The following is a 22222-nucleotide window of genomic DNA, read 5'->3' as shown; positions in this document are numbered from 1 at the left end:
GCCAGGATAGCAGACAGAGTGTGTACAGTTGAGTTTGGTCCCATTACGCTCCCTAACCTACGATACTGAAAACACTCTTGAGGGTAACATTGCAATGACAGGAGTGACACTTTAATATAGGTTTTCTGTAGAAAGTCTTTTACTGTCTTAAAGTTTGTTAATTTTCAATAAAATGTCTGAAAACGTCGTTTTTATTATTAGAGGTATTAAATTCAGGGGTGTCCAGGTGTATTTTGAAGGATTGGGTATTGGCTATTTTAAGCCTGATCCAGTTCTCTGATAGCAAAATAACTTTGTGGCATTTTTGTCTGTTTTGGTTGAAAACCTAAAATCAACAACAGATCAACATCGCCATCATTGAATTCTTAAACATTGTGTAAACTGGGAATCAATTCTGAAGTCTGAAGAACTGAAAACCATGTTGAAAATACACTCTGCCACGTTTATCACTTGCGAGTCTTGAGTGGTTAAAAATGAAACTATCACTAAATGCAGCCCCTAAAGCTGTTTTACAGAAAGTTCCTACTGTTAGTCCTACGTTAAGAGCTGATGACCTCAATCTAAGGTATTTCACAGATTTATATCAGAGACCTAAATCTTATCATAATTTAGGAATCATATCTTGCAGCATCTTGTCTTAAGTTAGGAAATCCTAATCCACGCAATGGATTAATAATTGATTGTTATGTTTGTTACTGAGCAGCCAATCATATGAGCACAACTGAGACACTGAAAAAAAAATGAAAAAACAATACTACAGTTTGATATGCTGGAGGTTTTAGGAACCTCGACTTAAAAAGTTAAGAATATTGTGGTCGTTTCCGTGTATGTTTTAGGCTTTCGTCGTCCTGCGAGCTGTGCTGATATTATTTCTCCTAAAAAACATCCACATGCTAAACTCTGTATCCTCATTATTCACTGCTATTGCAGTAATATGAGTTTTCATCCACGTTAAAAGATGCAGGTAATGAAAGGGACTTAGACAGATGGTACCAAAGAAATCTTATTTTTTTATATTTTTAAGTTCGTTAGCATTAAAGTCAACCTGAAATCAGTTTGGACATTTTTTACCTTGTTAGTTCTTGTCAGTGGTCATTATTAAACACGATCCATTGTGTCCTATCATTCAAAAGATAAAATTCCTGTTACTTGGTAATCCTTAGTTGACGTGTATGAGTTTTTGAGTCATTGTTTACCTGCGGCAAATAAAAATTTAACTAACAATAATATCATGTCCCCCTCCATAAAAAAGTTATTAACAAAAAAAAAATGTTGTCCCACATGTGGATTAACTCTTTAGAGTCTGACTCGTCTCAGCCCAGCCTCAGCTGAGTAATATCTCCATAAGAACAGTGTGAGATCTCATCGTTCTCTTATACAGCTCTGTTCTAGATCACAGAACCCTCTCAGCAGTCTGTCAGTGCAGAAGGAGAACTCAGGCTTTTCTGCTTCATCACCAGAACGTCTCACAGTGAGACGCTGATGTTAATCTCCTCTTTTCTCCTGAGGAGGTTCAGGAGAAACAGCTCAGAAATCAGAGATCCTTCATTAATATAATACTGAGATCTGCTTTATTTCTCTGAGACAATTTTAAGAAAAAAATTCTTTCCTCTGGGTCTATATGATATAATAACTGATTACATGGCTTTTCTTGAGTTGACTTAACTTGAGGACACCAGAGTTCACACAACTCAAGCTTCTTAGTTGAGTCAAAAGTTCTCTCATAGGTATATGCTTTTTATACTCAGCTTCCCCACCAGCCGGGACTCTCTCCATCACACAATCCTGCTGGACATTTTTCCTCTTGGATATGCACTTACGGATGGCTGTGGCATCGCTGGGGCTCAAAATCACAACCTCCTGTTGGGGTGACAGTTTAGTCCACTGCACCACTCAGGAACACACGAAGCAGCTCAGATTTTGTGTCTACAAATGTTTAATATACTGGAGAAAATGTTTATTGTTTTAACTTTAAAGCACAGCATCGTCTCATGTGGTGCAACTGTCTGATAATTCATTCCAACATCAGGAGGTTGTGAGTTTGAATCCCAGCAATACCACAGCTGTCCATGTCCATAAGCCCAAGAGGAAAATATGCCAGATGGGACTGTGTGATAGATGGAGCGCCAGCTAGTGGAGAAACTGAGTAAGAAAATGCAAATTCCGAGATTCCGAGAACTTTTAACCAAACTAAGAAGTTTAAGTTGTCTAAGAAGTTTAACTCCGGTGTCCTCAAGTTGAGTCGACTGAAGAAAAGCCATGGAATCAATTGCTGTATCATTTTAAGCTGAGCAGATTTCTCATTTTTTAGAGTGTGACTCCACATTTGTCCATTTCAGAATGCCCACTTTTTACAATCCAGTCACATCTTAAGCTTAAAATCATGTCCCGCCCATTATTTACCACCCCAGTATCCTGTTTCACTCAGAAATACATCATGTTAAGGAAGAAAAATATGTTCTGATTTACAATTCACACTAACGTTTTACATTTATTCATATAATGAGTATTTTCAGCAAGTTATGTGTGGTTCAGAAAATCCCAGTGTGCCATTGTACAGTGAAAATGATATAATTTTTGCTAAACAACGTAACATTCAAAATCTGCCGGTGCAAAGTGCTCACCACAAATTTATATTTCCTGGCTTGTGTTCTTGAAAAGGTAATTAACATCATTGAATTTGATTTTAAAATTTGCTCATCAACCCTGCACAATGTGAGCATACAGAACACAATAACAGATCTGACGCAGTGTGTCTTCAAGATGCCTCCTTTTGTTTAATGTCAGATTGCTGGTGACTCCGTGTCCAAGATAAGCACCCTGCATCCTCAGGGATCTATCATTCTCCCAGCCAATCTCACCACACATCAGCAGCAGCTGGCGTCCAGAGTCCAGTTTAATTTCTACCAGAAGAGCACTCTCTTCCAGGTGTGTAGTACTGCTCCTCTTATATTTTTATTATCCTTATCTATTTGAATGTCACGTGGCACTAGATGTACAGATGGATGACAAATTTAAGGGAAAAAATAAATTTCTTGGCCATAATTCACAGCAGTTATTTTGCTGGTCAGGAATGGTAGCACCTGCAATGACATGGATGGAGTGGTGCAACAGGGCTTGCAGAGCAGGTACTATTTGGGTGGTGGATCATTCTCAGCACTGCAGTAACACTGACGTGGTGGTGGTGTGTTAGTGTGTGGTGTGCTGGTCTGAGTGGATCAGACACAGCAGTGCTGCTGGAGTTTCTAAACACCTCAGTGTCACTGCTGGACTGAGAATAGTCCACCAACCAAAAATATCCAGCCAACAGCGTCCTGTGGGCAGCGTCCTGTGACCACTGATGAAGGACTAGAGGATGACCAACACAAGCTGTGCAGCAGCAGATGAGCTATCGTCTCTGACTTTACATCTACAAGGTGGACCGACAAGGTAGGAGTGTCTAATAGAGTGGACAGTGAGTGGACACAGTGTTGAAAAACTCCAGCAGCACTGCTGTGTCTGATCCACTCGTACCAGCACAACACACACTAACACGCCAACACCACGTCAGTGTTCCTGCAGTGCTGAGAATGATCCACCACCCAAATAGTACCTGCTCTGTGAGGGTCCATGGGGGTCCTGACCACTGAAGAACAGGGTAAAAGGGGGCTAACAAAGTATCAGAGAAACAGATGGACTACAGTCTGTAACTGTAGAACTACAAAGTGCACCTATATAGTAAGTGGAGCTGATAAAATGGACAATGAGCGTAGAAACAAGGAGGTGGTCAGAATGTTATGCCTGATCGGTGTAAAATATACATAATATGTACTTCATGTTTATACACTTATGTACATAGTTCATCTAATACCTTGTTTATTTGTATAAATTTGAGATGCATGCCTTACTGCTTGGCTGTCTGTAGGACAGAGCACTGAAATCTGACAAAGACCGGCTGATCAGCGGAGTTCTGGGCTGCAGTGTGGCTAGCCTGTCTATCTCCAATCTGCAAGAGAATGTGACGATTATGCTGAGGAACAATGAGCCAGTTTCGGTCAGTAAAAGAATGCTGGCAGGCAAAAAAACAGTCTGAGTCTTATAGTGCTTGTATTCTCTGAGTTTTGGTTTCACAGTAAACAATCTTCAATTCTAGTTACCAGTACCTGTAAAGTGAATCCTGTATATTACTGATGTTTCACTGCTGTTCTCTTGACAGGCTAGTTCTTCAGTGTCCTGTGTATTTTGGAAATCCAGCTTAAACAGTAAGGGCAACGCATCATTTCTTAATAGACCATTTTCACACTTCCGTGTTCATTAATGCGGAAGAGTAAATAGCAGCGTTAAACGGCTTCCGGTCACACTGTAAACAATGGCTCATACTGCCTGAAATCATTGGTGTGTTCTTAGTGCACCAATAATTCAACTAAACAGCCTCACCTGAGTTTCCACCTGATCAAGTTTAAACATGTTCAACTTCAGCTGAAAAACTCCGTTCATCATGTGTCACATTTAATGAGGCAACCAATCAAAAAAGAGAGTAAAACTGAGCTGTAGAGTAAATACAGGCTGTACAGGACAGATTTACTCACAATTAAATGATTAAAAAAGACAATCATTCATTCACTGGTGTGTTTACAATCCTGGAGATGGTCATCACAGAGGTTTGATTAAAACCCTGAGAAACTGACTCGTCTCCACTGCAGCTCGGTGATCAGTAACTGTACTGTAGAAATACGATGCTGTGTCTCTGAGCTGGTCATGATGTTCCTGGCACTCGATAATGTTGCTAATGTTCACATGGAAGGAGTAGGAAAAACTAAACCTGGTGGACTTTTTCTCCAAAATAAAGCGCAGTGAGAGCTGGTCTGTTTAGGGATGTGTGATGTGGTGTTGAAAATAATATTCTGCTCCGCTCCTTCTCCGCTTTGCAAAACCTGTCTTAGGCAAATTCCTCACGGTTCCGGCGTGGATTTTTGTGGAATACATTCCGGCGTCTAAATGCACCTGCTTTGATGCGGAGATGTGCTTTCAGATGTGGGATGCGTGGCTCCGTTGTCTGCTGCAGTGTACCATGTTTACCGGGCTGCCCCTGAGCGCCGCACAGTGGTAAACGGAGTCCACAGCGGCAGACGTGCAGATAAATGAAGTTAAAATGTTTTTAAGTTTTGGGTGACGCGCTTTAGCCACATCAGACTAGCCTTTCTGCTCATGTTAGAGGAACTACCAGACATGCAAAACGCTCTTCTATTAACCGAGCTGAGGCCAAAGGGACCCTCCATTGCTTCTCTGTTAAACGGTGCAGGTGGAAGTTCGATAACGCTACAGAGAGCTTGTAGAAAGGAGAATTTCCACTCTGCAGTGTCTTCTGGGTTTTTCAAATGCTAGAGGGCGCTCACGAGCGAGTCCAAAATGAATGGGCTGATATGGAGCATTTGAGCAAAGTCATAGTTTATAAATGCTGAAACATTTTTAATGTAAAAGAATGAAATCATTTCCTGAACACAGAACAGCATAACACATTTTAACACTGCTGTAATATTTAAGAGCTTTTAAACTCGAGTTATAGGAGTTTAAAACGGAGCCTCATGTACGTTCATGATGTCTGTGGGCGCCAACAGCCAATGAGCTGCTCCGCTCGCCAACCAATCAGCACTCACTAATAATAATGCCCGCCTTCTGCTGCCCAAAACCCGTTTACTGTAGAAAAAGGAAACATACAGGTCAGTTTTTAGTGAAATCCATCCTCCTACTTTCTAAAATTAAAGAATGTTCTGGGCGAGGGATTAGAAACTATTTTAACTTTTCGTTTTTAGCCGTTGAGCCATTCACTCCCATTCATTGAGGACTCCCTCACAGGCGCCCTCTGCTGTTTAGCAGTCCTGTTTTTGATATGATGGGGGAAATAGCAAGTGACCAGGCTCCTCATAAACCGGCTCTGGCTACTATTTACAGCCGGATGTGACGATGCAGTGACTGTGAAAAAGGTCCATAAACTTAATTCTATTAATGCGCTACACTTTCTTCAAAATAACAGTTAACTATTAATGAGGAGAACAGTGCATGTACTGTATAACGGGCACCAGTCAACACATTTATTTTGCTTTGTGTGCTTTTTCATACTTCCAGTTTTTTCTTTCTTAATACCATAAGTTAAGCTTAAGCTTGACCAAAGCGGTGTGAACATCTACCAGCGCTCTGGCGCTAAAATGATCTCATTTTAGTCAGCTGCAATGAAATTTTAGTCTCTAATACTGTGTTTATTTAATTTTCAGAATTTTAATACTAATGTTTTGTCCATTTGAACATCTACATTTGGGAGATTTCAACATTACTGTTAGTCTTCGTCTTTTGCCTCCTGTGCTGTTCATCTGTTGATTCATTTCTTAAAGTTTTTAATGGATTAGCTGCCTGATTCGATGATTGGCAGGTGGCTCTGGTGGCTGGAGCTCTGAAGGCTGCATTGTGCTAAATAGGACTGTGAATGAGACGGTGTGCCACTGTAACCATCTCACCAGCTTCGGCGTGCTGCTGGTAAGGAACTTCCTTCAGATCTCATAGCACAGGAAAGAGCGTTGCCTAAAGCCGGGGGTCTCTAGTCTTATCCTGAAAGGGGCGGTTGTGGCTGCAGGTTTTCATTCCAAATAAATAGGAAAACAGCTGATTCCAGTTGTTTAATGCGCTGGGCTCGGTCTTCGTCAACAATTGATCACGTGCTGCTTTGTTGGAGTGAAAACCTACAACCACACCGGCCGTTTGTGGAGAAGATTGGACTCCCCTGACCTAAAGATGACAGTTTAAAGTGTGAGTTGGTAACATTTGGTGAAATTCTGTCATATTCAAATTCTGTCCTTTTCCATATTGGAAAAAGGAAATAAAACATAAAGTGTGGCCTGTGTGGTTCTGGCACATTTTATATGCTATGTTTTATTTGTTCAAACATTAAACTATTTTCCTACATATTAAAATACAAGTGAGAAGTAATAGGTAATTAGCTGTGTTTAAATTTGGTTGATGAGTTATAGTATCGCTAAAATTATGGTATGTAAAAGCACAATTTTCATAATGAATTAACAAATTGACACACAAATGATGATGGAGGTGTCTTGATACTGCGTTTGAGCATTGTACATTGCTGTGAATCTTTCATGTATCAGTTTTGACCTGAGAGGAAAGCTTGTTCACCATTGAGTGTTAAGTACCCTGAGATTTTGCCCTGCAAGCATGTTTACATCTTAAGAAAAGCCCTCAAGTCGAAGAGTTCCCATTCCAGCGTGAACTTGGGAATCATAATTTGGAGGTAGTGTAGGTCTCACCCATTTGAAGCCTTGAAAACAGGAATAAGATATTGTATTTGATCATTGCTGCCACAAGTAGGTTTAGCAGTGATTTGGATTATTCATACATTATGTAAACTGTAGGCATTCATTTGGTCAGTAATAATGCATGTATTTATTTTGACTGTGAAGACTACAGTAGTGACATTTTTCCCTCCCACAGGGACACAGCGCTCCGTCCATCATCCTCACCTACATCACCAATATTGGCTGTGGCATCTCCGCCATTTTCCTCTCCTTCACCCTGATTACCTACTTGGCCTTTGAGTGAGTTACGCACCAGTCAGCTGAGCCACAGCAGACAGTTTTTGGTTCAGTCTTAATTCGCTGACTCTATTATTGTTGTGAGAAGAGGCTGGTGAACTGACATGAAGGGCAGATCAGACCCACAATCAGACTGGTTTGAACGTGTGACTCTAATCATCTCCTCTTCAAGAGGTCCTTTCCATAAAGTTTCACTTACTCTAATGCAAATCAGAGACTTTAACCATTTCACCTAATTTTTACTGCAAAATGTTGAGAGTGTTATTTTGTTTGTTGTTATTTCTTATATATGACTAGGATTTAAATTAATATCAGAATTTTAGGATCAATTCGTGCAGAAATTCTGATGATTCCAAAGCGTTCACAAACTTTCTGTTTACAAATGGGTCATTCTACAGAAACGTCCATTTTTGTGTCCCTAGCATTTACAGATATTTTACACTTAAAAACATGTTAAGGTTACAATTTATTTATATTTTAAAATAAAACAATAAGTTATTTTAACAATCACACCTTCTTGAGCCTCAATTTAGCAATATTGGTTTATAAATCAATCATATAGAATTCCAAGCACCACAGAAGAGCTCGACCCCACAGTCATGTGTGAAGGCTGAGGCATGTTTTTCTGCAATTTTAACTGCAATAATCTATACATGACTATGGAATATATGATTTAAATGATATAAAGAAAACAAATGCCAAATAAATATTATAAAATATATAATAAAAGTTGTCCCCAGGAGTCGTGTCACTGGTGTTACTGTGTAACAGAAAATCTCTTATTTTGAAATAAAAGTCACACTGATGACATCACTCAACTTCCTTTTACCTGTTTTCTGAGGATCTATGAAGAAAAGCACATGGTGAGTCCACTGTGTCTTTCAGTTATCAGAGATTTTCTCATTCAGCTCATGATTTCATATGAAGCTTTTAGCTGAAGTCACTGGTGTGACCGACTTTATTCTGAGGTAATTGTGAAAAAATAGAATACAAATGGATTAAATTTCATATTTTAGTGGATATTCCATGATTGACAACATGTGGTTTGATGCTCTATAGCAGTTATTTTGTAAAATGCATTTTTCATTAAAAATGTCTCTGGGGTTCCTTTATTATGTGGAACACCAATGAGGATCAGTAACACCAGTGACTCCTATGGAGAGATAGAACAGTGGACGTTTCTGTAGAATGACCCAAATATATTTTTTCATAGTAGTACAAACACAAAAAGTATGAAATGATCACACTTTTAGACACATACATGGAATTATGTGAAAGTGAAATAAAAAGTGAAATAAATTTAATGCAAAATGTAATGTTTCTGTTAGAGTCAAGTGTCCTGGAGTGTCCTGCTTTGTTTATGTTACATTTTTCTGTAGAATGTTTGTACTACCATATCAAAGATCCCCAAAACTTTCCAAATATCAGACAGCAGTACACAGAACAGGTGCTCAGCACACATACCCACACTCACACATACAGACACACGATGCATACATACACAAATATGGTCCATAATAGGGGTGGGGAAAAGTCGATTCTTAGATGCATCGCGATGCGGACGTGGACGATTCTGAATGTGAAAAATCGATTTTTTTAAATATTTAATTTATAACGTAATGTTGACGGAACGTAAAAGGCGGAGCTTGGAAGTGGGTAAGTGCAGCGCCCGGACAGTCTGCGGTGGGACGTAACAAAAACACTACTGGATGAGTGAGAAATCCGACCGGCTCCCTCTGCATTAAAGCCAGGTTAGGGCAGGGGTCACAACACAAATGATAAGAAGAGCCAATTTGTCCTTTCAACAAAAATCAAACCACCTTGGAGCCACAACATTCAATGTCCAGTATGTCTCAGTGTGTGCTGATGTCCTAGTATTGACTAAACAATATAAACGAAAACGCAGACTTACTCTGCTCTGCTTTAAGCTTTAGCTATAGCCGCTTTCCTCCCATCTCCGCCAGGAAACTTTTCCTCAAAAGTAGATCAGTTTCTTGTAAAATGTCTCTCAACGTCCGTCTGTTTTACGAGGCTGAAGTCGCTTCTCATTCACCAGCTTCTTGTGCGAATTTTCCCGTTCCACCTTAAATTCTGCCTGAGGTGCCAGAACGTAAACGTGGCACCAATTAAGGTGGAACGGGAAAATTTGAAAGAGAAGCCGACATCTTCACAACTTTTTAGTGTTTGACAGTCTCTCATTGCAGATTTAACGTATCAGGAAACTGACTGCGCTGCTTATAAATGAGAATAAGTCTGTTCGTCTCCAAATGTTCAAGCAAGCGATGTCAAAGCCACCCAAATTGGAAGTGAATTACAAACTCTGTCGCAACTTTTATTGCCAAGGATTAGGGTCTGTTCTGTGTCGTTGAGAACCAGGGCTTTCGCTCTATGCTGCTGAGATACAGTGTCCTGTGTCGAACATATTTTACTGACACAGTGACCCCCCCTACTCTCTACAACGAGACCAAACCTGAAAAATCACTGAATTAAACGGGTAGGATAGCTGTAACGCGCTGCGTGGACATCCGCTGCCACAGAATCTAATTTCACCGTAACAGCGCGTTTTATCACAGATGAGTGGCAGCAGCGTCTCATGTGCTCCAAACAAGAGCAGTGAATGAGAAGCTTCTAGTTCACTTGCCTCATCACTTTCATTTGTTTTATTAATACAAGATATTGGAAGTAAATTCATTATAGACTATTACAAATACTTTGCTTTAACGGTACAAAGTTGTCACACAGTGAGAAAACAGAAATCCTGTATAGAAGAAAAGATGCATCGATGATCGTTTTATAATCGCATCTCAGCCTCTCAATCGTAATCGAATCGAATCGTGAGGTGCCTAGAGATTCCCACCCCTAGTCCATAAATACATTTATTGTATACAGTGCCTATGACGGTATGTAACTAATATGAAACGTATTAAAGCAACAGTTAACTTTGGAATGAACTACATTTGTGAAATGCAGAACAAATCTAAATTCAGCTTGTCTGATTATGTACTCATACTATTATGCTGCTGCTTTTCAGAACCAGTGTGCACTGTAAGAGGCAGAAATAGCTAGTAAACAGTATTAATAAATAATTATTAGCATTTGATTCATCATCATTTATGACTACTTTCGGAATAAGAATAGAGCATCATGGCTTCCTGAAACATAGCGCAGTGAGACACTGTTGGCACAACAAGCACTCGACTTTAGTCTGCACTACCATAGAGAAACTTTAAAACTCCAGCAAAGTAAGAAAATCTTACTTAAATATCATTATGCTTATGGTAGATATTTGATGGAAAAAGGTGCCACTTAAAAGTGAATTAAAAACAGTTTTTTGATTAAACATTGCTGTATGGATGGCTGGCATGTTCCTGATTTTATGACTTATTTTTACAGACAGTAAGTGTTTTGCCTGCAAGTTAATAGTCCCTGAAGGGTCCCAGAATGGTTTAAACGTCATTCTTTTTTGCATTTTTGCAGGACAGCGTCATCTGGAGCCCTTACAGCCATATAAATCCATAATACTACAAATTTACTTAACACTTATTACTTTTGATTTGTTTCTGATTCACAAAAATTGGACATTCAGCAGTGGAACTGTATAAAATGGTGCTTATTTCTCCTCTTTTAGGAAACTGCGTGTTGATATTCCAGCCAAGATCCTGATCCAGTTCTGTTTGGCTTTGCTGCTGCTGAATCTAGTGTTCCTTTTGGACTCTGGTCTGGCTCAGAAGCTTGACACTGCGGGTCTCTGCATCACCACAGCTTTCTTCCTGCACTACTTCACATTGGCCTCTTTCACTTGGATGGCTCTGCAGGCAGCCTACATGTACTTGACCATCGTCAAAGTGTTCAACGCTTATTTTTCTCACTTCATGATCAAGTTAGGATTTGCTGGCTGGGGTAGGTTCATTTCCCTGCACTTTGCTATAGCTTCATTTGTGTTTGTGTTGGAGGATGTGAAATAATCTCAAGTGCTCTTATTCTTTTTTTAAGGCATTCCTCTGATTGTGGTCATCACTGTCTTAGCCATTAATAAGGACTTCTATGGACTTCAGTCCTATGGAAAGTTGGAAGATGGATCCACAGATTACTTGCAAGTAGCATTTGATAAATCTCATTATACTCCTTTGTTTTACACTGAGTTCGGTAGTTCACCTTCTGTAAACATGAGATTCTTGTGTTCAGTGTAAATCTGTTTGGTTCTTGTCATGTGGCTGCTCTAACCCTGTCATGTGGCTGCTCTAACCCTGTCATGTGGCTGCTCTAACCCTGTCATGTGGCTGTAGCTTTATTACATGGTGAAACTTTCACTCACTTACTTTGTGTGTGAGCAGCATGTGGCATAATTCCTGTGCAACTTTTCAGTTACATGAAGCAATTAAAAAAACAAAGTCACAGACAACATGTCATGCTATTCTACTAGTTAGCCAAATGATTAGTTTTAGCTCTATTAACAATGAGCAGACGGTTCGCTGCACTTTCATTTTTGAGTGAACTGTTTTCTTTGAGGTCACAGACTTTTACTACATTAATAATGTCAAGGAATTTGAGAGAGAAGGCTGGTTCTAATTTTGCTAATCCTACTGCTACGCTAACTTCCCTGATGCTACTACATCGGTGCCAACCGCTAACTCAGCCCAGCTTGAGGGCGCTTCCTCTGAGCCCTTGCCTCATGATTACCCACCGCGTCTGATCACTTAAGTTCTGCGGAACATAGCTTATTCCATGTTCACCCTTTGGGGATGGGGTGACACCCCTCCGATATGGTTTACAGCTTTTAGCGAATAATTTGACCATAAAATGGAGAAAACTTAGTCCTGAATGAATCACTTCAAACGATTCACAAATGACTTTACGCCCTGGAGCGGACATTCGACTTGCACAGGAATAACATTGCCGAAATTGGAGTCTACAGTAGTCACACATGACACCCGGTTGGAACAGCTCAAAACAGAGTGCTGCTCATTTAACCACATGATCGCCTCCCTACTAGAGAAATTAGATGACCTGGAAAATGGCTCCAGAAGGTGTAACCTTTGAATCATGTGGATCCCTTAGAGACTGGAGTCAAAGAATCCGATCAGATATATGACGGAGCTCCTCAAGGAAACCGTTCAGTCTCAGTCTATTCTAAAGCCAGCCAATCATTGAGAGAGCCCGCCGGCTGGGCCGATCACCCGCTATGGGGGAGGTACTGGAGGGACCCAAGGCTATGATTGTCCTTCTTCATAGCTTTCGTGATAAGCAGCGTCCCATGAGAAGACGAACTTTTCTATAAGGGTCTCAGACTTAGAATCTTCCCTGATTACAGCATGGAGCTCTCCTGCAGACTGGTTGCATTCCAACCAGTCAAGGTGACCTTGTTTCAGAGAGCAGTTTCCCAGTTTTCCACTCCTTTACCTGCCAGACTCCAAGTAATGGTGAACGGAGTGGCCAAGATCTTTGAATCTCCAGACTCAACTCGAAAATCGAGAAAGACTTGGGACTTCACTTTGACCTCAACACCAGTGACTCAGACTCTGGCTTGGACTTGAGCGTCTTGACTCAGAAAGACTCGAGACTCAAAGTAGAAGAAACATGGAGAGGCGTCTCTACACAGTCGAATATTTTTCATGTGAATGAATTCGTTTCCTGCTGTAAACTGAATAAAAATGCTCAGCTTATTTTATTTCGGAAGACAAGAGAAGCATTAGAGCTCAAGTTCGCCTCCATAAGCTATAATCTTACATGAGGGGGGATTTCCAGAGGTGGAGTAGTCTCCCCCTCCCCCTTCCTGTTTCTGTTTTAATGCCTTCCCGTGTTCTTACCCAAATCCTAAGGCAAAGCTTTCATAAAGTTAATCTGGATTGGTAAAGTCCCTCAGTTTGGTAAGTCAACTCTTCAGGGGCCCGACAACGAAGGGCCTTAGCCCTCCCTAATTTTTATTCTGCTATTTTTTAGCCAACCTTCATTAGATTGAATTTTGGATTTATTTACCAGGCACTAATTGGTGTGTACTGGAATCATTATCATGCTATCCTGCATCTTTGAGTGCCTCAATATTCTCTTCCCTCCCACTGATTCCCTCTCGACACTCTTCTTACCCTCTAGTTATAACTCCGCTCAAGGTCTGGGTGCAATTCTGTCGACTATTCCAGTTTCGGGCGGCCTTGACTCTAAGCCCAATATGTAACACTCACCTTTAGCACATGGAACAGATTGGGAATCAGTACTTTTAGGGATCCATATAATGATGACACCTTTTGTAGTTGTACAGCACTCTGCTGATTTAATCTCTCATGCACCAACATTTTGTTATTTTCAGGTTCGCCATTGTGCCCGTTTTGTTCTGTTTTCAGGGCAACCCCCTGATTTGGCTTGGGAAAAGAAATTATGGTGCCTTTTAATTCGAGAGGGGTGATCACACTTATTGTAACATTACCACGTCTTTCACTGATCGGCCCTTGATAATCAAACCCAAGGGGAACCTGGAGCTCATCTACTATGAGGACTGGTGGCAGTGGCGATTAGGCAGTAAGCAAACAGTCTGTTCTCATGGTCAACATGTGGGATGCAGAAGAAATGACCTGGTATGAAGGCCTGTGGACAGGGCCACATCATTATGGTCAGATGACTGACTTGGAGCATCTCCAAAACAGCAAGGCTTTTGTGGTGCTGCCGTTCACCTTTGTTGAGGACCTGCAGACAGTTGTCTGAGGAGGGACAAAGTACAAACCGGTGACAAGGTGTTGGGCGGCCAAGGGACAATGATGTGTGAGGGCAATGAAGGCTATCATCTGGTCTGAACTGACAGAAGGGCTACAGTGACACAAAACTTTTTAATGATGGTTACAGGAGGAATGTGTCACAACACATTCACATTCGCATCACACCCTGCTGTGTGTGGGGCTACAGACCAATCAGAGTGCCTTTTAGTGGCTTCTTATAGTAATTAGAATTATATATAAATATAAAATACAAAGATAATAAAAATGCAACGTATGTGCAGATATACACCGATCAGGCATAACATTCTGACCACCTCCTTGTTTCTACGCTCATTGTCCATTTTATCAGCTCCACTTACTATATAGGTGCACTTTGTAGTTCTACAATTACAGACTGTAGTCTGGTGGTGGTGTGTTAGTGTGTGTTGTGCTGGTGTGAGTGGATCAGACACAGCAGTGCTGCTGGAGTTTTTAAACACTTATTGTCCACTCTAATAGACGCACCTGCATTGTTGGTCCACGTTGTAGATGTAAAGTCAGAGACGATAGCTCATCTCTTGCTGTACAGTATGAGCTAATCATCCTCTAGTCCTTCATCAGTGGTCACAGGACGCTGCCCACAGGACGCTGTTTGCTGGATATTTTTGGTTGGTGGACTATTCTCAGTCCAGCAGTGACACTGAGGTGTTTAATTCCAGCAGCGCTGCTATGTCTGATCCACTCACACCAGCGTAACACACACTAACACACCACCACCACGTCAGTGTTACTGCAGTGCTGAGAATGATCCCACCACCCAAATAGTACCTGCTCTGTGAGGGTCCATGGGGGTCCTGACCACTGAAGAACAGGATAAAAGGGGGCTAACAAAGTATGCAGAGAAACAGATGGACTACAGTCTGTAACTGTAGAACTACAAAGTGCACCTATATAGTAAGTGGAGCTGATAAAATGGACAATGAGCGTAGAAACAAGGAGGTGGTCAGAATGTTATGCCTGATTTTTATTACTCGTTTTGCCAGATTTTGCTTTTTGCTTTTTGTGTATTTGCTGATTTTGCTGATACATTTTTTGCTTCCTGAATCGCTCTTCTGCTTCGGAAATGTTTCTTTTACTTCTGACTTTTAGCACCTTGTAACAGGGGGTGGGTCTAAGAAGAGTTCAAATCAGTTAACCAATAAAAAGTGAAGGTGAATGCTCTCTTCTAAGACCTGCCCCCTGTTAAAAAGTAAAAGAACGATTCCAGAAGCAAAAAAGGTATTAGCAAAATCAGCAAACAGAAAGAAATAAAAGCAAAAAATGCCAAAATGAGTAATGAAGTTTAACTCTCATTATTTGTATTTGCAACACATTTTGGACATTTTGTACTAAACATTTCGCTTTTAGATTTTATCATTTTATTTTAAACTTTTGGCCCAAATTAACTACATATGCATATCTTCTAAGCCTGAGCAGCTCAGCCCTTCCACAGGCCAGTGCCACTCATGCAACTCAGCCAAGTAGTTGCGTGAAAGTTTCACCATGTACATCCAGTCTAGGAGTGAATATCAAAGTAGTTGCATTCGAGTTGCTTCCCACTATACAGCTCAGAAATTTTGTTTTATGTGAGTTTCAAGCCACTAAAATTGCAGGAAACTTTCTTTGTGTGAAGCCACTCTGTGACCTCTTTGTCTTCCCCCTCATAGCTGCTGGTTTAAAATCGATGAAGCCTTCTACGTTGCTGTGATGGCATACTTCTGTGTCACCTACCTGCTGACCTTCAGCATGTTCATAGTGGTGATGGTACTGATGCGCCGCATTAGGAGTCAAAACCCCCAGTATGCACGAAAACGGACCCTCATGCAGGACTTCAGGAGTGTTACTGCACTTCTTGTTTTCCTGGGCATCACCTGGGGCTTTGCTTTCTTCGCCTGGGGCCCTGTTAATCTGGCATTCATGTGCTTGTTTACCGTCTGTAACTCTTTGCAGGGTAAGCAGTTTAAACTACACACAGTGATGTAGTCCAGTCGATATTTAAATTCTGTCTAATTACCTTTACAGCACTAAAGAGCTCTAACAGCGACAAGGATGTTTTGTTTCAACAGCCTATACAATCGTGGCTGCATCTCTATCACAATTATGATGTTACCCATGGAACTGTTTTCATTTTTTGATAATAACTAATGGGGAGAGAAACATTAAAGTTAAAATGTATCATCCAAATGATAGTAAGCTGGCAAGCAAAACATTGATATGAGTGATGTAAGCGTTCATGTGTGTTCAAGCCTTCCGGTGGGAAACAAAGACCATAAGCCGTGGCAGTAAACTGCTTTAAAATACTTAACATTTCATGCCACAGCCATCCATGGCCAGAGGTCCAAGAGAGCACAATTGGCCACATTCTTTGAGTGGGTAGGATGGCCCTCCCTCCAGCACAGTGTTAGCCAATGCAGGTGTCTGTTGGCTGATAGAATTGGCAGTTAGTGTTCTCATCCAATTGTGTTGAGCTGTCCAATGATGTTGTGTTAGCAGCAGTTCAAAAAGATGTGATGGCTGGTTTCACTTGACTCAGAGGAAGCGTGTGCTAGCCTTCACCCTCCTAGAGCTTGTATTATCGTTTGATTGGGGAAGGCCTAGATAGCGGGGGGGTTTGGACATGACTAAAGAGAAGACAAAATTGGGGAAAAATGCAAAAAACAAATAAAAAAAGGATAACATTTCAAATCATATCATTTGATTTGCTGGGCTTTATGTTACAAACTATTCAAATCCTTAAACATGACTGCAGATACAGCTTTATTACTTTAATCAGTTAACTGGCCACTCTAGCATGCTAGAGGCTACACAGGCACTACCACACGGCTCTAGACCGAAGTTGATAGCCAGACAAGCAGTTACTCAAAATGTCATGTCAGTAAATGTACACTATTTTCAAACTTCTCAAAAAAAAGGTTTTACATTGACAAATTTGATGGACATCCAGTTAGCTTGTTGAGGCCACCTGCCAAGGTCACGCGCGTTCCGTTTAAATAATCCGCTCCTCACTGTCTCCTCACATCCTTCTGCCACAAATGGCCACTTGTGTAATGTAAGTGTGATACACATTAAAGTGTTGAGTTGAAGTGGGTGATGTTTGAATTGCATTGCTGGGTCATTCTACAGAAACGTCCATTTTTGTGTCTCTAGCGTTTACAGATATATTACACTAAAAAAAACACGCTGGAGTTACAATTTTTTACAGTTTCAAATAAAACAATAAGTTATTTTAACATTTACACCTTCTTGAGCCCTCAATTTAGCAATATTGGTTTATAAATCAATCATATAGAATTCCAAGCACCGCAGAAGAGCTCGTCCCCACAGTCATGTGTGAAGGCTGAGGCCATATTTTGAAGAGAAAAACACATTTTTCTGCAATTCTAACTACAATAATCTATACATGACTATGGAATAAATGGTTTAAATGACATAAAGAAAACAAAGCCAAATAAATATTATAAAATATATAATGAAAGTTCCCCAGGAGTCGTGTCACTGGTGTTACTGTATAACAGAAAATCTCTTATTTTGAAATAAAAGTCACACTGATGACATCACTTGACTTCCTTTTACCTGTTTTCTGAGGATCTATGAAGAAAAGCTCATGGTGAGTCCACTGTGTCTTTCAGTTATCAGAGATTTTCTCATTTAGCTCATGATTTCATATGAAGCTTTTAGCTGAAGTCAAGTCAGCTTATTGTCAATACTACAATATGTACAGGACATACAGAGTGTTGAAACTGCGTTACTCTCAGACCCCATGGTGTAGCAATAACATTAAATAGACAGTAAACAGGAAATGTGTGAATTAAATATAGACACTAAATAAACACTAAACACTAATCGTAAAAATAAACACTAATTGTAGGAAAATTGAATAATAATAAATAAATATAAATATAAGAAGGTCCCTGAATTTAACAATAAAGTGACATAAGTGACGTTTAGTTGACGTCACTGGTGTGACCGACTTTATTCTGAGGTCATTGTGAAAAAATAGAACACAAATGGATTAAATTACATATTTTAGTGGATATTCCATGATTGACGACATGTGGTTTGATGCTCTGTAGCATCAAAATGCATTGTTCATTAAAAATGTCTCTGGTGTTCCTTTATTATGTGTAACACCAATGAGGATCAGTAACACCAGTGACTCCTATGGAGAGACAGAAAAGTGGACGTTTCTGTAGAATGACCCTGCTGCATTTCTTGGCTGTATTTAGCGGATCTTTCTGATTGGATCCGTCTTAGTTAACGTAGCAGTCTAGAAATGCAGCCTCTCTGGACCTCAGCCTAGTTTTTGGAATGCAGCCAAAAGCAAAAACAGCTTTTTAGTGCCAGAAACAGTACATTTGACATCCTGTAGGCTAATTAGGAAAAGCAGTTGTGACTGGGGTCTGTTTCTGTGCATCGTCTGTTTCATTAAGAAACGTTTCATTAGGAAATAGTGGGTTAAAGTGGGTGGTAAACCAAAACCTTCACTGTTTTCCACAGGATTCTTCATCTTTGTGTTCTACTGTGCTGCAAAGCAGAATGTCAGAAACCAGTGGAGGACGTACCTGTGCTGTGCAGATTGCAGACTACAGGGAATATTAGGTGTGTCATAGAGTGCCTTATGGGCTTTTGTTTTCATTGAGTGAAACTAATAGACAATTTAGACATTGAGTTGTTGTTTACATTGAGTGTGAGGGGTTTGCATGTGAAGTGATACCCTTTGGAGTTTTTGTGACCATTTCAGCTAAATTTACACTGCAGCGTGTGGCCTCTTTACAGAAAGAATGCACAAGGTCTTCAGTAGAGTCCCCTTTATCTCCTCATCAAGATCCAAGATGTCTTTCAGCACCCCAAAGACTCCTCAGTGTGAAACTGAAGGATCAAGACATAGCATATCACTTCACCCCAGTGAGTATTGTCTGTTGTGTTCCTGTCCCTCAAACTGTTCCACTTTAATGTGTCAAAGTCCTGGCGGGCCACAGCACTACAGCGTTTAGCGTTCCTCCTCGTTAGCCACAGCTCATTCAATCATCAGCTAATCGGCTAAATTGAGAGTATCATTTATGTCGATCTGGGTTTTATTTTAAATCACGCTGTGTTGCACCGCTTAATTTTAATTTTATGAATTATCAAGGCTATGATTTAAGCTTTAGGCTGACGTTACATGGTGAAACTTTCATACAACTTGTTGCATGTTGTGAATTGTCTGCAACATGATTTACATACAACTTGACAGAAATTTAAAAATGAAGTTGCTCGCAATGTAGTAAATAACTCCAGTAGAAAGCTAAATTAGCAGCTCGTATTTTTAATGCATTGTACCATTCTCGCTATATAAGGTCATCCACTAGGTGTCATTTATGTAGTGGCAGCATTTTTATCATCTTGTATATTTTTTTTCCAGTTGTCATTGATGTTTTTCTATATATCTGTCTTTCATCTATCTATCTATGGTTCCTTATGATGTGTTTGGGTTTTTGTATCAGTTTAGTGTATATTAATGCTTTGAAAAGTTCTGTTTAAATAGCCATTATGGTTATAGCCTATTCAATGTCTCACTCAGTCTGTCTTACAAGCATAGTAAGTTTTTCGTAGACTGCGTCACGGTCCCCCCTTCTGTGATAATTTCCATCTTTTGTATCGCAATTGAATCCAAGCTCTGTGTAAATTTAGGGGGTATCAAGCGAGGAGAAAATCAATGTAGCTAAATAATGTAAATCAGGAAAACAGCAGGCTAACAAAGAGGAATCAACAAATGCACAAACAGCCATTTAAACAGCTGTTAGAATTAGCTGGCTAGCAAACTCAGCTAGTTACAGAATCACTTCGAGAACCTTATGTTCGCTGCCATGGTTTAGGAAACTGACAAAACGAGAAATTTTTAACCACCTAATAAACCATCTTCTGTTTTATTTTCTTGTGCATTTATCTGGTAAAATCAAACAGTTGAAAGTATATAGTTCAATGTGATCATGTAATGCGTTATCAACCCTTTGTCGGCTGTTTCATGAAACTTGTTACATGAGTTTCAAATGAGTTGCATCCTGCAGGACCCTTTACGTTGTGCAGCTCAACAGTTTAGTTTCATGTAGGTTTCAACTAACCAAAGGTCACTGTGTAAAGCCAGCCTTAAATTGCTATTAAACCCTTGACTTGCTATTAATTTTGATCGTCTGCCATGATTGTACAGCAATATAAACAATGCTACTCTCAGCATAAATCATTATTTATCCACTAACCCAATTCCAAAAAAGGGGCAGTAGGTAAAATGCAAATAAAGACAGAAAACTGATTTGTAAACTGCCTTTTTACAGATATTTAATTGAAAACAGCACAAAGAAGAGATATTTAATGTTTTACCTTATAAACTATATTGATTTTTGAGAAAATCAACTCATTCCAAATTTGCTGCCTGCAACATATTCCAAAATGTAAGACTGGGAAGTTTGTGGAATGATTAAAAACACCTGTTTTGGAACTTTCCGCATGTAAACAGGTGAATAAGGAAACAGGTAATGCTATCGTGATTACATAATAAAAAGGGCATTCACGAAAGGCTCAGTCGCTACTTTGCGAACAAACTGCATGAGCGAATAGTCCAGCAGTTTACGAACAACATTCTCAATGCACGATTGCAAAGAATTTAAGGATGTCATCATCTACCGTCCATAACATTATTAAATGATTCACAGAATCCGGAAAAATCTCTGTGCAAAGGGGCAATGCTGAAGACCAATTTAAAATGCCCTTGACTTTGGATCTCTTGGCAATGAACCAAAAACTAGCAAGAGAGACATTCAGTGAAGTTACTGTGCAAAATCTTTGTGTATGTGATGATTTTTAACCACACAGTGACAAGGATGGCCCCCAGCAGGATATTCTAAAATCTACAGCTGTAGCAAGTACATTCCAAACTGCTGCTTGAGCAGCGTTTGTGATCCAGAACTGATCGTCCAACATCAGTACCTGACATCACTGATGCCCATCTAGTGTAAAGTCTTCCCGAAAGAATAGAAGCTGTTACTGCAGCAAAAAGGGGACAAATTCCCTATTAATACCCTTCATATGAGAAGAAATGTCGGATGAGCAAGCTTCTAGAAACTTTTGGGCAAATAGTGTAAAAATATGATGTCCTGCTTGGATCCATAATCCTTCAGGTTGAATAAGGGGTGGCTGAGCAACACTGTCTCTGATGACGTTATTGTGAACTTTATCGTGTCTTTGTATGACAGTTTACATTCAGATGTTCGTTTACAGATTTTACTATGTATAAGACTTGATGATGCCATTTAGACTCATCCTGTTGTGTGCTGTGTGTTTTTGTAGGAAGTGAAAATGCTGAGAGATTGACCTCTGTGGCGCCCAGCTCAGACATTGTGATGGTTGGTTCTGAGGCCTGAGACACCACGACCTACAGTTAACTCTGAGTTTGCTTATAGTTGGAGTATTTGTGAGAGAAACTTTTGGTCGATCTATATCTGCATACGGTCACATATGAGGGTCTGTAAACACTGATCTTCCTGATTCATCGTTATGAGCACAGGTTTACACCATGGACTAAACAACAGCTCTAGCTCTTATTTGTGTGGTAATACAGTAAAAGGCAGCAGTACTGAAAGAAAGCAGAGTGTGCTCACAAATGCTTCGATGAAGGGCAGTTTCAACAGCCTGTAAAGTTAAACTGCAATGGAAAATGTGTAAAACATTAAATATGTAAAATGCTAGTAGATGAAGTAAATACCTTTACTTACATACATACAAGAAAACAATGATACCAATGGTTGATACTTAAAACCAAGTAAAATCTGTGAAGCAGAACAGGATTGGTTAATGAGATTCCAGTCATTATGTATAATTATAAAAGGCTATTTATATACTCTATTTTTTTTAATTACGGGTCAAATAGAATTATTGTATGACAGA

At 40.0% G+C, this 22222-nt stretch overlaps 1 protein-coding gene across 1 annotated transcript in view; it reads left to right on the top strand.

Moving 5' to 3' along the window:
* Window positions 1-21776, top strand: part of LOC118824359 — a 52868-nt gene extending 31092 nt beyond the window's left edge. Inside the window, exons 19-29 of the mRNA XM_036594448.1 lie at window positions 2788-2928; window positions 3905-4033; window positions 4196-4241; window positions 6407-6510; window positions 7477-7580; window positions 11206-11477; window positions 11571-11670; window positions 15970-16253; window positions 18800-18901; window positions 19079-19207; window positions 21626-21776. Coding sequence (XP_036450341.1) covers window positions 2788-2928; window positions 3905-4033; window positions 4196-4241; window positions 6407-6510; window positions 7477-7580; window positions 11206-11477; window positions 11571-11670; window positions 15970-16253; window positions 18800-18901; window positions 19079-19207; window positions 21626-21699 — 1485 coding nt within the window. The 3' untranslated portion in view covers window positions 21700-21776. The remainder of the gene's footprint in view (window positions 1-2787; window positions 2929-3904; window positions 4034-4195; window positions 4242-6406; window positions 6511-7476; window positions 7581-11205; window positions 11478-11570; window positions 11671-15969; window positions 16254-18799; window positions 18902-19078; window positions 19208-21625) is intronic.
* Window positions 21777-22222: the final 446 nt, after the last annotated feature.

This window comes from Colossoma macropomum, unplaced genomic scaffold (assembly GCF_904425465.1).
Source record: "Colossoma macropomum unplaced genomic scaffold, Colossoma_macropomum, whole genome shotgun sequence".
Taxonomy (NCBI): Eukaryota; Metazoa; Chordata; class Actinopteri; order Characiformes; family Serrasalmidae; genus Colossoma; species Colossoma macropomum.
Note: the sequence above shows the minus strand (reverse complement) of the source record. Positions and strands in the feature narration are given on the sequence as shown.